A 13,520-nucleotide genomic window follows, 5' to 3' on the forward strand; every position below is an offset into this window, starting at 1 on the left:
ATGGCTTAACTCTACACCAGCCTTACATAAGTAAAAGTTCAGAGCTCAAAACCCTGCAAGAGTCCCGTGATCGGGACCCAAACGGTAGTTTCTTCTGAGCGGAGTAAGAGTTTGGTCTGCGGGTCGAGGCGCAGTCGGATGCGCGTTACTAGTCAACACAATAGATTAATACTAGACAATTTCCTCGCAGAAATTTTGAGAGTGCCACGGCGGGCTGCTTCCCATTTGTGTACATTGCTTGATTTTGCAAGCAATAAAGGTGAAGGACTCACATATCGGCCAATCACAAGAAGGGGCGGGGCTAATTTGCACCAATGAACGTCAAGGACTCGATACCGAGTCCAATGACACCACCCATGACCCTCTATGTCAAACCATTCAGAAGTTGTAGCAGAAAATAGGGACAACCAATCAGAAGAAGGGGCGGGGCTAATTTGCACCAATGAACGTCAAGGACTCGATACCGAGTCCAATGACACCACCCATGACCCTCTATGTCAAACCATTCAGAAGTTGTAGCAGAAAATAGGGACAACCAATCAGAAGAAGGGGCGGGGCTAATTTGCACCAATGAAGGTCAAGGACTCGATGCTGAGTCCAATGACACCACCCATGACTCTCTATCGGCCCTTTTCCACTAGTATCTACTCAGCGCTTCTACCCGCCACGCCCCCGTCTTGCGCTTTTCCATTAGGGGCCAAGGCGGGTGGAGCCGCTCCAAGCAGATACTTTTTCTGTAACCATTCTGTCGAGGTTCTAACCGGGCTGAGCCGGGACTATTTCCGACGTCATCACCCTCCTCGCCACTGATTGGTCGGGGGGCGGGGCCGTCATCACCCTCCACGCCACTGATTGGTCGGGGGCGGGCAGACGTTAGAATCAGGAAGCGGGAGTCAGCGCGAGAGCGACTCGCAGCTCGCGGCGATTTTATTATAAAGCGCAAAACGTCTGTTTGGTGATCCAACTCTGAGGTGCAGATGTTCATAAACCTGGTAGCTGATGAGAGAATTAAAAAAGGGATGTAGACGGGCTGTTTTACTCTCAGCCGCTCGTGGCTCCAGCTGATTTCTGATCAGCGCCAACATGAACAAAGCAGTTGCGCAATCGAGTACGTCACAGCAGCTTCACCCCAGCCCCCCCACCTCTCACCTGGCTGTGGAAAAACTAAAACCGGGACAAAACGGGTAGAGGCGGGTAGAGGCGTGACGAGCCGTGTCGGGCTGAGTAAGTACTAGTGGAAAAGCGCCATATGTCAAACCATTCCAAAGTCAAAGACCTAAATTTGGAAAAAGCACATTAAGGCAATAACAAAGTCAGCATACTATCACCTTAAGAATATAGGTTAAAAGATCTGATTTCTCAGCAGGACCTGGAAGAACTAGTCCTTGCAGCGTGTAACAGCATCTTTATAGTCCACCTAAAAGTCAGTTAAACAACTGCAGCTCATCCAGAACTCTACTGCTCCAGTCCTCACTCAGACCAAAACAGTGGACCACATCAGTCCAGCTCTGAGGTCTTTCCACCGGCTTCCTGTCCATCAGAGGACAGACTTTAAAGTTCTGATGCTGGTCTACAAAGCTCTGAATGGTCCATGACCAGAACACATCAGGGACCTCCTGACCCAGTATGAACCTTCCAGGCCCCTCAGGTCACCTGGATCTGTTTTTTTAGCAGTTCCATGAGTCAGAACCAGACATGGAGAAGCTGCATTCAGCTTCTATGCTCCACAGGTCTGGAACAAACTCCCAGAAGCCTCAGATCAGCTGAAACACTCAGTTTATTTAAGTCCAGGTTGAAGACTCACCTGTTCTCAGTTGCATTTGAGTAAAGCTCCAAACCAGCACTGGCACTTTACATTTTTAGTTTAGATCATATTTTAACTACTGATTTTATATATTTTTCTTATTTTTTTATTTTTTGTTTACATTTTAAATCATGCATTTTATTTATGTATCAATGGGTAACACATTTTGAGTCACCTTGTTGTTGAATTGCGCTATACAAATGAACTTTCCTTGCCTAGTGTCAAAATGTTTGTTGCAGTATTCTTAGGGACAAAATACCCAGTTTTCTGGGTGGTGATAATGCTTCCTTCTGAAATTTTCTTTTAAAAATTGTCTTGGAAATACTTGTTTGAGGTGGTTTCTTAACAAAAATTCATTTGACTGGGTGAAGATTTCTCGTATTCATTAACCTAAACTTGTAGCATAAATTTTGTCTTTCTCCTTTAATTTAAAAAGTGTACAGTATATAGTACATTATTTATAAAGTCTTTTTGTTTTGATGATCACAACTGCATCACTGGAGCCAGCAGTTGGAGCCTGTGAAGTGAACCTGGTCAGAAGCAGGCCGTCACTGAGATGCTCTTATCTCTTTGCAGCTGTGAAGACCTGTGTCCTCCAGGTAAACATGGCCAGCAGTGTGAGGAGAGGTGTCCATGCCAAAATGGAGGAGTGTGTCACCATGTGACTGGAGACTGCTCCTGTCCTGCAGGATGGACGGTACCCAACCCCCCCTCCCTCCCCCAACCCATACACACCCACTCACACAAATGCTTTTTGTGGTCTGTGGACATTCACAGGCCTGAACGAATGATAGGAAGGGATAACCAGGACTTCAGTCTTAGACGGGCTAAGTTGAAGGTGGTGATCCTTCATCATTAAGATTGTGATGTTGTCTGGTGGCAATGAAGGTAGAGCTGTGTATCATCTGCATAGCAGTGATATGAGAAGCATTGTGAATGAATAATCTAGGTGGTGTATATGGCAAAGAGAAGGAACCCAAGTACCAAGCCTTGGGGAACCCCTTTAGAGAGGTGATGTAATGAAGATGTTTTCCCTACCAACACACGTTAAAGGAAGACCCGGTAGGTTGGGAATGCACAGACTGTGAGATGCCCAAGTTTGAGAGTCCTGATGGCAGGATGTTGTGGTTAACAGAAAGGTCAAGAAGGATAAGCACCGAGGACTGACCCGTTGCTCTTGCTGTTCTTAGGGCTTCTGTCACAGACAGCAGTGGAGCTTTTGGACCCCACACTCATTTCTATAAGTGTGTGGAAGTCCATGACCTGTTTAACCTTGGAGAGGAAGGGAAGCAGGGAGAAACGCTGATAGTTCTCAACCAGAGCAGTGAGGAGTGAGGCTTTCCTAACAGTGGCTTGATCGTAGCTTGTTTAAAGATAAGCAAGGAATTGATAATACTTATGTACCACAACTGTCAGTGGTTTGGCTTGGAGTAGGTTTGGAGGAACTGTGTCCAACAGACAGGTAGTAGGACTGCTACCAACAAGTAGTTTGGTTGCCTCACTTAGTGAGGGCAAAAAACAAAGAGACCTTTGCACCGCTGGGAAAGTGCCATGTCTAAATGCCATGTTTTCAGGCATGATGCATTCTGTAGAAGTTATGCCCATGATGGAGGGTGACAGGTCTGGACCAGCCAGGTCACTTAATTGATAACTGATGGTAGAGACCTTTCCTGCATGTGGAGGAGGGTTGTGCAGCGATTTGAAGACCGAGTATCTGTGGTACTGCTGATATTGTAAGCAGTACCACAGTGGTATGTCTGCTGTAATAAGCTGTTTTTGTTTTAGTGGTTGTGGTAGAGAACAAGGTGAGGAGAGACTGAATGTTTTTGAGTGAACTTGAGCACTCTCATTTCAGACAAGAGACCTTCTCTTGTCAAGACTTGCAGACAGAATGGAGAAATGGCAATTTTTTCAGTTTCCTTTTTCATTGTGCTGTCACGGAGCTTTGTATAGTTTAACGTTGGGATACATTTGGTGGCACACCTGGTGATGATTGGTCCATCAATTGCTGACAATTAGCATCACCTGGTACCCACCTACCCTACTTGAGTCATACAGCAGTGGTAAGGATGTCCTTAGTATTACCCACGGGATCCTTTCTTTTTGTCATCACTTTGTTAAATAATGATGGGGAAGAAAGTTATGTTGTCTGTCTGAGGTTGTTTTAGCCTAAAAACAAGTGGACCACTGCAGTCAGATGTTTTTTTTGTTTAAAAGAAGAAAAAACTATTTTAAAAGAGAAGGTGCGAGATTTAGCACATGACTGTGTGATATATGAGCATCACTCCCTGATGGAGGGATTCTGAAGTCTTACGTCACAGCGTAGACTGGATAAGCGAAGGTGTTCGTACTACCCACCACGTCTGCATATGGAGCCTCAATCAGAAATATCTGAACAAACGCGAGGCGTAACAGCAGGTTAAAAGGCTTCTTCCTGCTGTCCATGTGTTCAGGGAACTGTATGTGGTCAGCCGTGTCCGGATGGGAGATTCGGACAGAACTGTTCGCAGGAATGTCAGTGCCACAACAACGGCTTCTGTGTGTCGTCCACTGGACTGTGTCAGTGTAGCCCGGGATACATAGGAGACCGGTGAGTCCAGCATCCACAGCACCTGACGCCATATACCGGGTTTTTCTTGGGCTTTTTTTAATGTATTTTTTTGGATCTGTCTTCACTGTGCGTCTTCCCCTCTTACCTGTACGTTTCCTATTTAGCCACTTTCAAAAGATGTATGTAATCGGAGTTCCCAGCGCAATCTGAGGAATACAAAGAAAAACAAAAGGGCAGAGGGGTAAAACTCTGGGAAAACAAGAGAGAAATACTAACTTTATAAACTCACAAATTTACTCAAATGAAAATAAAACAATCTTCTAAGCTTATGTCCTTATTGCTTTGGGAACTTGCAAGAAATTTAGATTTTAAAACCTTGCAGGTTTACAAAAAAAACCTTTTGAATTGAGGAACATAGAGCATATATTATTCCTGCAGTCGACGACCTAATGAACTTGTACTTGGCAGTTGGATTTTGCGACAAGCAAATACTTGATTTTTGCCCCAAATAACCATACAGTCATTTGGATTCGGACTTACGAGAAGAAATTGCCAATAATGACCCAGCAGGGTTGCATCTTTTTTTTTTTTTTTTAGCATTCATCACGTATGCATGAACAGACCCGGTCCTGTGGTCCATGCCATCCTCTTTTCCATCAAAATTACACCGTACAACACTACTCAGATGTCTTATTTTGCTCATTTACAATTTTAATCTCAATTGATGATTAATCTTTAAACCGGTCTGCTTTTCACAGGGAAGTTTCTAGCGTTATGTTTTCAGTGAAGGCTTACCCAAACAGCTGGGAGGTTTTATCAGGCTATAAATAAAGACCGTTTTTATTTCCCCCCACATAGTGTATGAGGCTATCTTGGGGGGCCCTCTAGTGGTTACAAGGGCCCACATATGAAACAGCTCTGGGGGATTTTGTTTTTGAAATTATTGCTACTTTCACTGATTAAAATTTCCAATTTTTCCTTCTGAAGTGACTTTGTTTATTTATTTGTTTATTCATTGGGATCAATGGATCAATGACTACTGAGGAAGTGTCAAATACTTTCCAGTGATATTTGTTATACTAATGTCAATCAAAGAGAGGTCATAAGTGGTGTGATGTCCGCCCATCCGTCCGTCCGTCCATCCATCAAACAAACATCCATCCATCATCCATCCATCAAACATCCATCCATCCATCCATCATCCATCCATCAAACATCCATCCATCCATCCATCAAACAAACATCCATCCATCATCCATCCATCAAACATCCATCCATCCATCCATCAAACATCCATCCATCCATCAAACATCCATCCATCCATCAAACATCCATCATCCATCCATCAAACATCCATCCATCCATCAAACATCCATCCATCCATCAAACATCCATCATCCATCCATCCATCAAACATCCATCATCCATCCATCAAACATCCATCCATCCATCAAACATCCATCCATCCATCAAACATCCATCCATCCATCATCCATCCATCCATCAAACAAACATCCATCATCCATCCATCCATCAAACATCCATTATCCATCCATCCATCCATCAAACAGCCATCCATCATCCATCCATCAAACATCCATCCACCCATCATCCATCCATCCATCCATCCATCCATCCATCCATCCATCCATCCATCCATCCATCCATCCATCCATCCATCCATCCATCAAACATCCATCATCCATCCATCATCCATCCATCCATCTATCATCCATCCATCATCCATCCATTAAACATCCATCCATCCATCATCCATCCATCCATCCATCCATCATCCATCCATCCATCCATCCATCACCTTTACCTGTGCTCCTCTACCTGTGATGTCTGTCTTTAGACCGTGGAATCAGAGTGATGGTCTGATAATAAGAATAAACTGATGACTTGCATTTGAAATCTAAATCAGATCACATGTGTACGGAAGAGTATTAGGGCCATGCAGGAGAAAAAATATTTGAGAGGGGAAGATTTATTTTTTTTATTGTGCACTTCAAGGAAAAAGTTGAAATGTCGAGATTAATGTTGAAATACAATTCAAAATTCAAAATTTCGTCAATAAAGTTTAAATGTCTCCTCTGGCCCGTCAAATCCAGTTAGAAGAGCGACTGACAGCTATGCCAAAGCAGCCAGAGAAAGAATTTCTTTGTTACTGAAGCTGATTCTGAAGTACAGTTTCACCAGTTCATCTATAGGCCTACGAGGCATTTTGTAAAGACAGTCGCTGTTTATTATAGTCTGAGAAGGTTGACTTTATTTTCGAAATTTCGTCTTTTTTATCAACATTTCGACTTTTTTCACCAAATTGTACTTCAACGTTATTCTCAACATTTCAACTTTTTTCTCGACATTTCGACTTTTTTCTCAAAGTGCATAATGAAAAAAAAATCTTCCTCCTCTAAAATATTATTTTTATTTTTCTCCTGCCTGGCCCTAATACTCTTCCGTACATGTGTATGTTTAACTCTTCATATTCTGAAGAAAGATCATCGAAATCTCAGCCAGGAAGCCTGGTTTGTGTTTACAAACTAGTCTGAGTGCTGTGCGTTTCAGCCACATAATCACCTCTATCAGAGCCTGGAGCATGTAATTATGCAGACCAGTGACGAGACACAAATAGACATTTTTCATGAGTAAATAAGGGTTCGCAGAAAACCAAACATCAGTGTAGCAGCGAGCAGCCACGACACACCCAAGGCCACTGTGAAATAGCACTTGACTGCAGAGAAATGATGATTGGAGATGTCCTGTGTTGATGGAAATAATGAGGATACTCAGTGTTTCACTGCTTTACTTGTAGCTTCACAAGAGAGCAGTTACCGGTTACCTCCACCTTCATCAACCACTGACAGGCCGTCTCTCCTGCTTCCTCCAGGTGTCAGGACCAGTGTCCTGTCGGTACTTACGGTGCCGGCTGTGTGCACACGTGTCGCTGCAAGAACAACAGCAAGTGCAACCACACCAGCGGCGTGTGCGTGTGCGAGCCAGGATTCACGGGTGAAATGTGTGACGTCCGACTCTGTCCTGAGGGACGCTATGGCAGCCAGTGCAACGGGAAGTGTCCGTGCTACACTCCAAACACCTGCAGGTATGCAAGAAACCGCTGCTTCTAACAGAACTGGGACAGAACTGAGATCCTTTAGCTGCATGTGCATGTTTCACCTCTGATGGTTCGTAAGAAGACGTCCCCGTGTTTTCCTCTGTGACCTCTGACTCCAGCCCTTGAGTCGGTTGATGAGATCTGCGCAGGTGGCCGGCTGCACATGCTGCACATGCTGCACATGCTGCACATGCTGCACATGCTGCACATGCTGCTGCAGAAAACAGCTGCTCTGCTTCTGCTCAATGAAACTTCTGTCACCTCAGCAAGTCGGCTGTCAAACATGTCAATAAATTATTCAGTCGCGTACAAAAGTTTCTACCTACTCTTTTGCAGAGGTGTCAAGTAACAAAGTACAAATACTTCATTACCTTACTTAAGTAGAAATTTTGGTTATTTATACTTCAGTGGAGTAATTATTTTTCAGACGACTTTTTACTTTTACTCCTTACATTTTCACCCAATTGTCTGTACTTTTTACTCCTTACATTTTAAAAACAGCCTCGTTACTCTATTTCATTTGGGCCTTTAAATAAAAACTATCCAGTTAAATTGCTCCATCCGGATAGAGTGAATTTGGTTGTGGTTGTTTCAGATGTTCTTGTCCAGTTTTGTTCTTACATCCGTTCCCTCAGATTCCTGCAACTAAACTTGGATGTACATTCCAATAAAGGTTAGGATAAATGATAACATGAACATGAAGTTAGACTTTTTGCACCATTACAATACTTATAGGCAACTAGTCATCATATCTGCTGCTCTCTGAAACACATGTTAATGCTCAATAGTACACATATATGCTTCTTTAATATATTTGCATCATACTAAGATACATTCATTTTCAATGGCTTTTTTCCTTAATGGCTTTTTCCCTTACATTACTTTTACTTTTATACTTTAAGTAGTTTTGAAACCAGTACTTTTATACTTTTACTTGAGTAAAAAACTTGAGTTGATACTTCAACTTCTACAGGAGTATTTTTTAAACTCTAGTATCTATACTTCTACCTGAGTAATGAATGTGAATACTGAAGACACCTCTGCTCTTTTGACTTGATGTGTTTTTTCTCTCTCAGACTAATAACATCACATTCATTTTATTACCGTGCCAGATTTGGTTTAACAAAAGTGAAGAAAAAGGAAAATAAGAATTCTGTGGGCAATACTAAGTACCCCTATGATTTTATAACTTGTAGAGCTATGACACCGTCAGGAACAATAAGTTGAAACTGTAATTTACGGCATGTAAAATTTCAATAAGACACTTCTTACTTTCACATAAGTAGACATTTAGGTATAATAGACATGATTTTATTTGTACTTTACATTTTAAACAATCAAAGTGAAGAGAGTGTCAGCGTATGCTAACTCGTAAAATGAAGTTGACGAGAACTTCTAATATCTTGGGTTCATATATCTGCAAAGAAATTCATGTCCAAGAAAATGTAAGAATTCCTGTGTTTGTTTTTAATCACCATCTTTTTCTGAGAGTCAGTAGTCCCGCTATACTTCAAGCAGCCACTTCATGAGGTCTGACGTGGACCGATTTGTCTCTCTTGTGTCTTCAGCTGTCATCCCATGTCGGGTGAATGCACATGCCGGCCCGGTTGGTCGGGCCTCTACTGCAACAAGACCTGCGCTCCGGGATTTTATGGCGAGTCCTGCAGACAAGTGTGCAGGTGTCAGAACGGCGCCGACTGCCACAGTGTCACCGGGGCCTGCACCTGTGCTCCGGGCTTCATGGTAAACCCGGGTCTGGCTTCTAGGATGTGTGTGTGATGCACGTTTTGTTCTGGGCTCATTACTCACAACCTGAGACCCGTCTGAACACGAACTGGGATCCAGAGCTGCTGCATCCCTCTCTCTATCTGCTAATTTTACTCTCTCCTGTTGGGGGAGAGTTTATCGTTGTGATCAGTGCCTTTCTCCAGGGTTTCCAGTATAAATTAATAGATTAACTCATATTAAAGGCTTCATGTTGTGAAAAAGAGATGAGAGTAGGTACTTAGCGGTCTGAAGTTTAAGTTTAAGTTTATTTTAGATGGGACAATGCATATTAATGAACACTACATTAAGCAGTGTAAATACACCGGGTTTTAGCAGAAATGCTAGTTTCCACCTGCAGTCCCCACAGAAAACAAAAACAATTCAGTCAAACAATACAATCAAACAAGGGAACAAACATAAAACATACATAGTAGAAAAATAGATTTAGCAGCATTTAAAAGCAGTATGGATTGTATCTAAAGTGACTTTTTTTTTTTATCTAAAACTTAGACTGTTTTCTGGTAAAATAGCACTATATCTGGTACATTACTGTCTTTATTTCAACACTCGCTCATTTTCTCTTCCGTAACTTTCACTGTCACCAATCACCGATACATTTTCTGTCCGTTAGCCTCCGTTAGCATCTTAGCATGGCCGCTCCGGCTCCCACCGCTTCACCTCTTTCCTGCTCAGTGTGTGAAATGTTTAGTTATTCCTCTGCCTCCTTTAGTGAAGACGGTAAGTGCTTAAAGTGTAGCTTATTTGCAGGGCTGGAGGCGAGGCTCAGTCAGTTAGAGGTCCGGTTTGGCCAACTAAACCATAGTCCGAGAGCCTCCTCAGCTAACCAGGCTAAGCTAGCGGCGGACCGGCCCGTAGCAGCTGAGCGTAACCGCTCCCCTGCAGCTCCCGAGCAGCCGGCCAGGCAGGGCAGCTGGGTGACGGTTCGGAGGAAGGGTAGTCTTAAAGGGCTCACGGAACACCACCCGCTTCATGTGTCTAACCGTTTTTCCCCACTCAGCGACACATCTGTTGAGAAACAGACCCTGGTGATTGGAGACTCTATTGTGAGACATGTGAAGCCGACTCCAGAGACCTTAGTTAGGTGTATCCCGGGGGCCAGAGCGGGCGACATAGAAGCAAATTTGAAGCTACTGGCAAAGGGTAATCGTAAATATGGTAAAGTTATCATCAATGTCGGAGCTAATGACTCCCGTCTTCGCCAGTCGGAAGTAACCAGAATGAATATTGTCTCGGTGTGTAACTTCGCCAAGACCATGTCGGACTCTGTAGGTTTTTCTGGCCCCCTCCCCAATCTGACCAGCGATGACATGTTTAGTCGCATGCTCTCGCTCCGCCGCTGGTTGTCTCAGTGGTGTTCAGAAAACGACGTGGACTTTATTGACAACTGGGAGACATTCTGGGGAAAGCCCGGTCTGATTAGAAGGGACGGCATTCATCCCACCCGGGATGGTGCAGCTCTTATGTCTAGAAATCTGGCCAATGTTATTAGACACTCCCCCTGACAATGCAGGGTCCAGGCCAGGATGCAGAGCTGTAGTTTAACAGGGCTGGAGGCGAGGCTTAGTCAGTTAGAGGTGCCTAGAGAAATAGAAGTGGTTGCAGTTCCCCGCCCTCCAAAAGTTCACCAGGTGCAGCGTTATAGAGGCGTTAACCAAGATAACCTTGTAAAAATTAAAACCAATGTACATTTGGTACCAATTACAGACCTAAAAATTAGATGCGGACTACTAAATATACGATCATTAAGCTCTAAGTCTCTGTTAGTAAATGATATAATTACAGAGAGCAGGAGTGATATTTTCTGCTTAACAGAAACATGGTTACAGGAGGAAGAGTATGTTAGTTTGAATGAATCAACTCCGCCCGGCTACTTTAATCATCACATTCCTAGAAGCACGGGCCGAGGCGGAGGAGTCGCAGCAATTTATAACTCCGGTCTCGAAACAAAAATTGAACCTAAGTGCAATTATAATACATTTGAAAGCCTCATGCTTGGTCTGAAATTTCCGAGCCGGAAATCAGAGAAGCCAGTTGTGTTAGTGGTAGTGTACCGGCCCCCTGCTGGTGCGTATCTGGAGTTTTTGTCTGAATTTTCAGATTTCCTTTCTGGATTATTGATCAGCACAGATAAATTCATCATAGTGGGTGATTTTAACATTCATATGGATGTTGAAAGCGATAATCTTAAATTAGCCTTCGATTCTCTTCTAGAATCAATGGGTATCTCACAAAAAGTGGATAAACCGACGCACTGTTTTAATCATACTCTCGATCTCGTTCTCACCTACGGTGTTGAAACTGATGGTCTGTTGGTGTCACCTGTAAACTCCCTTTTATCCGACCATTACTTAATAACGTTTGAATTTAATTTTGTTGATGTTGAAGTGCAAAATAGGAGGTATTATTTTAGCAGATGTTTGTCTGATGAAGTTATTGTTAAATTTAGGGAGGCCATTGCTTATCTTACGACAGTGCGAAATAGTGATGTAGTCGAGGCCAGTGACCTGGGTTCTACCTCTGCAGATGTTGATTTCCTTGCTAGTAACACTGCTGATTTGTTGCATTCAGCTTTAGATGAAGTTGCTCCTTTGAAAAGGAGGGTTTCTAGCCACAGGAGCTTAACTCCCTGGTATAATTCAGATATCCGCATGTTGAAACAAAACGTGCGTAAAATGGAAAGGAAGTGGTACTCTTGTAGGTCTGTAGACTCTCATCGTGAATGGAAAGATATTCTAATAGTATATAAAAAAGCCATTCGCAAAGCCAGAACAGCTTATTATTCAACGTTGATAGAGGATAACAAAAGTAACCCACGTTTTCTGTTCAGCACTGTAGCCAGGCTGACAAAGAGTCACAACTCTGTTGAGCCGTGCATTCCTGCAGCTCTCAGTAGTGAGGACTTTATGGGCTTCTTCAACAGTAAAATCGCGAGAATTAGAGAAGAAATCAACCAGCCGGTTGTAGGTGTTTCTTCAGCTTTAGCGACTTCCCTAGGCTCTGACTTGTCTCTAGACTGTTTTGATCCTATAGACCTCCCTGAGCTGACTTCACTCGTTAATAGAGCTAAGTCAACCACATGTATGTTAGACCCCATCCCGACTCGACTATTCAAACATATTTTTTCTCTTATTGGTACGACAATACTGGACCAAATTAACTTATCCCTAAGTTTAGGATATGTACCACAGGTTTTCAAAGTCGCAGTAATTAAACCTTTACTTAAAAAACCTTCTCTTGACCCAGACACCTTAGCTAATTATAGACCAATTTCCAACCTTCCATTTGTGTCTAAAATTCTGGAAAAGGCAGTTTCAAGCCAGTTATGTGACTATTTGTATAGAAATGATCTGTTTGAAGTCTTTCAGTCAGGGTTCAGAATGCATCATAGCACAGAGACAGCACTTGTTCGAGTCACGAATGACCTCCTTATGGCCTCAGATAAGGGATTAGTGTCCATACTGGTTCTACTGGACCTCAGTGCTGCTTTTGACACTATAGATCATGGCATTTTACTGCACAGGTTAGAGCATGTTGTTGGGATTAAAGGGACAGCTCTATGTTGGTTTAAATCATACCTATCTGACAGGTTCCAGTTTGTTCATGTACATGAGGTTTCTTCAGAACAGTCAAGGGTCTGTTATGGTGTTCCGCAGGGTTCAGTGCTAGGGCCAATCTTGTTCAGTTTATACATGCAGCCATTGGGAAGTATAATCCAGAATCACGGCATACACTTTCATTGTTATGCTGATGATACGCAGCTCTACTTGTCTATGAAGCCGGATGAAACAGAACCGTTAGTTAAACTTCAGGCATGTCTTAGGGACATCAAGGACTGGATGTCCAGAAACTTCCTGCTTCTAAATTCAGATAAAACAGAGGTTATCATTCTTGGTCCAGAGCATCTTAGGAAGGGATTAGATGGTGTTGCGATGGCTTCCAGTGCAACTGTGAGAAATCTTGGTGTTATTTTCGATCAGGATTTGTCGTTTAAACCATATGTCAATCAGGTTTGTAAAATAGCCTTTTTCCATCTCCGTAATATTGCAAAGATTAGGAAAATCCTCTCACAGAGTGATGCAGAAAAACTAGTTCATGCGTTTGTATCTTCTAGACTAGATTACTGTAATGTGTTGTTAGCAGGATGTCCAAGTAATTTGCTGAATAGGCTCCAGCTGATCCAAAATGCAGCAGCACGAGTACTGACAGGAATTAGCAGGAGAGACCACGTCTCTCCAGTGTTAGCGTCGCTCCATTGGTTA

The 13,520-nt window shown here is 43.0% G+C and overlaps 1 protein-coding gene across 3 annotated transcripts in view; it reads left to right on the top strand.

Moving 5' to 3' along the window:
• megf10 (multiple EGF-like-domains 10) overlaps positions 1 to 13,520 on the top strand; it is a 110,122-nt gene that overhangs the window by 68,528 nt on the left and 28,074 nt on the right. For 2 of the 3 annotated variants that reach the window (XM_061734550.1, XM_061734551.1), the window contains 4 exons: positions 2,381 to 2,501; positions 4,258 to 4,394; positions 7,249 to 7,461; positions 9,042 to 9,216. In XM_061734550.1, coding sequence (XP_061590534.1) covers positions 2,381 to 2,501; positions 4,258 to 4,394; positions 7,249 to 7,461; positions 9,042 to 9,216 — 646 coding nt within the window. The remainder of the gene's footprint in view (positions 1 to 2,380; positions 2,502 to 4,257; positions 4,395 to 7,248; positions 7,462 to 9,041; positions 9,217 to 13,520) is intronic. The other variant, XM_061734552.1, reaches the window with a different exon arrangement.

This window comes from Cololabis saira, chromosome 11 (assembly GCF_033807715.1).
Source record: "Cololabis saira isolate AMF1-May2022 chromosome 11, fColSai1.1, whole genome shotgun sequence".
Classification (NCBI taxonomy): Eukaryota; Metazoa; Chordata; class Actinopteri; order Beloniformes; family Belonidae; genus Cololabis; species Cololabis saira.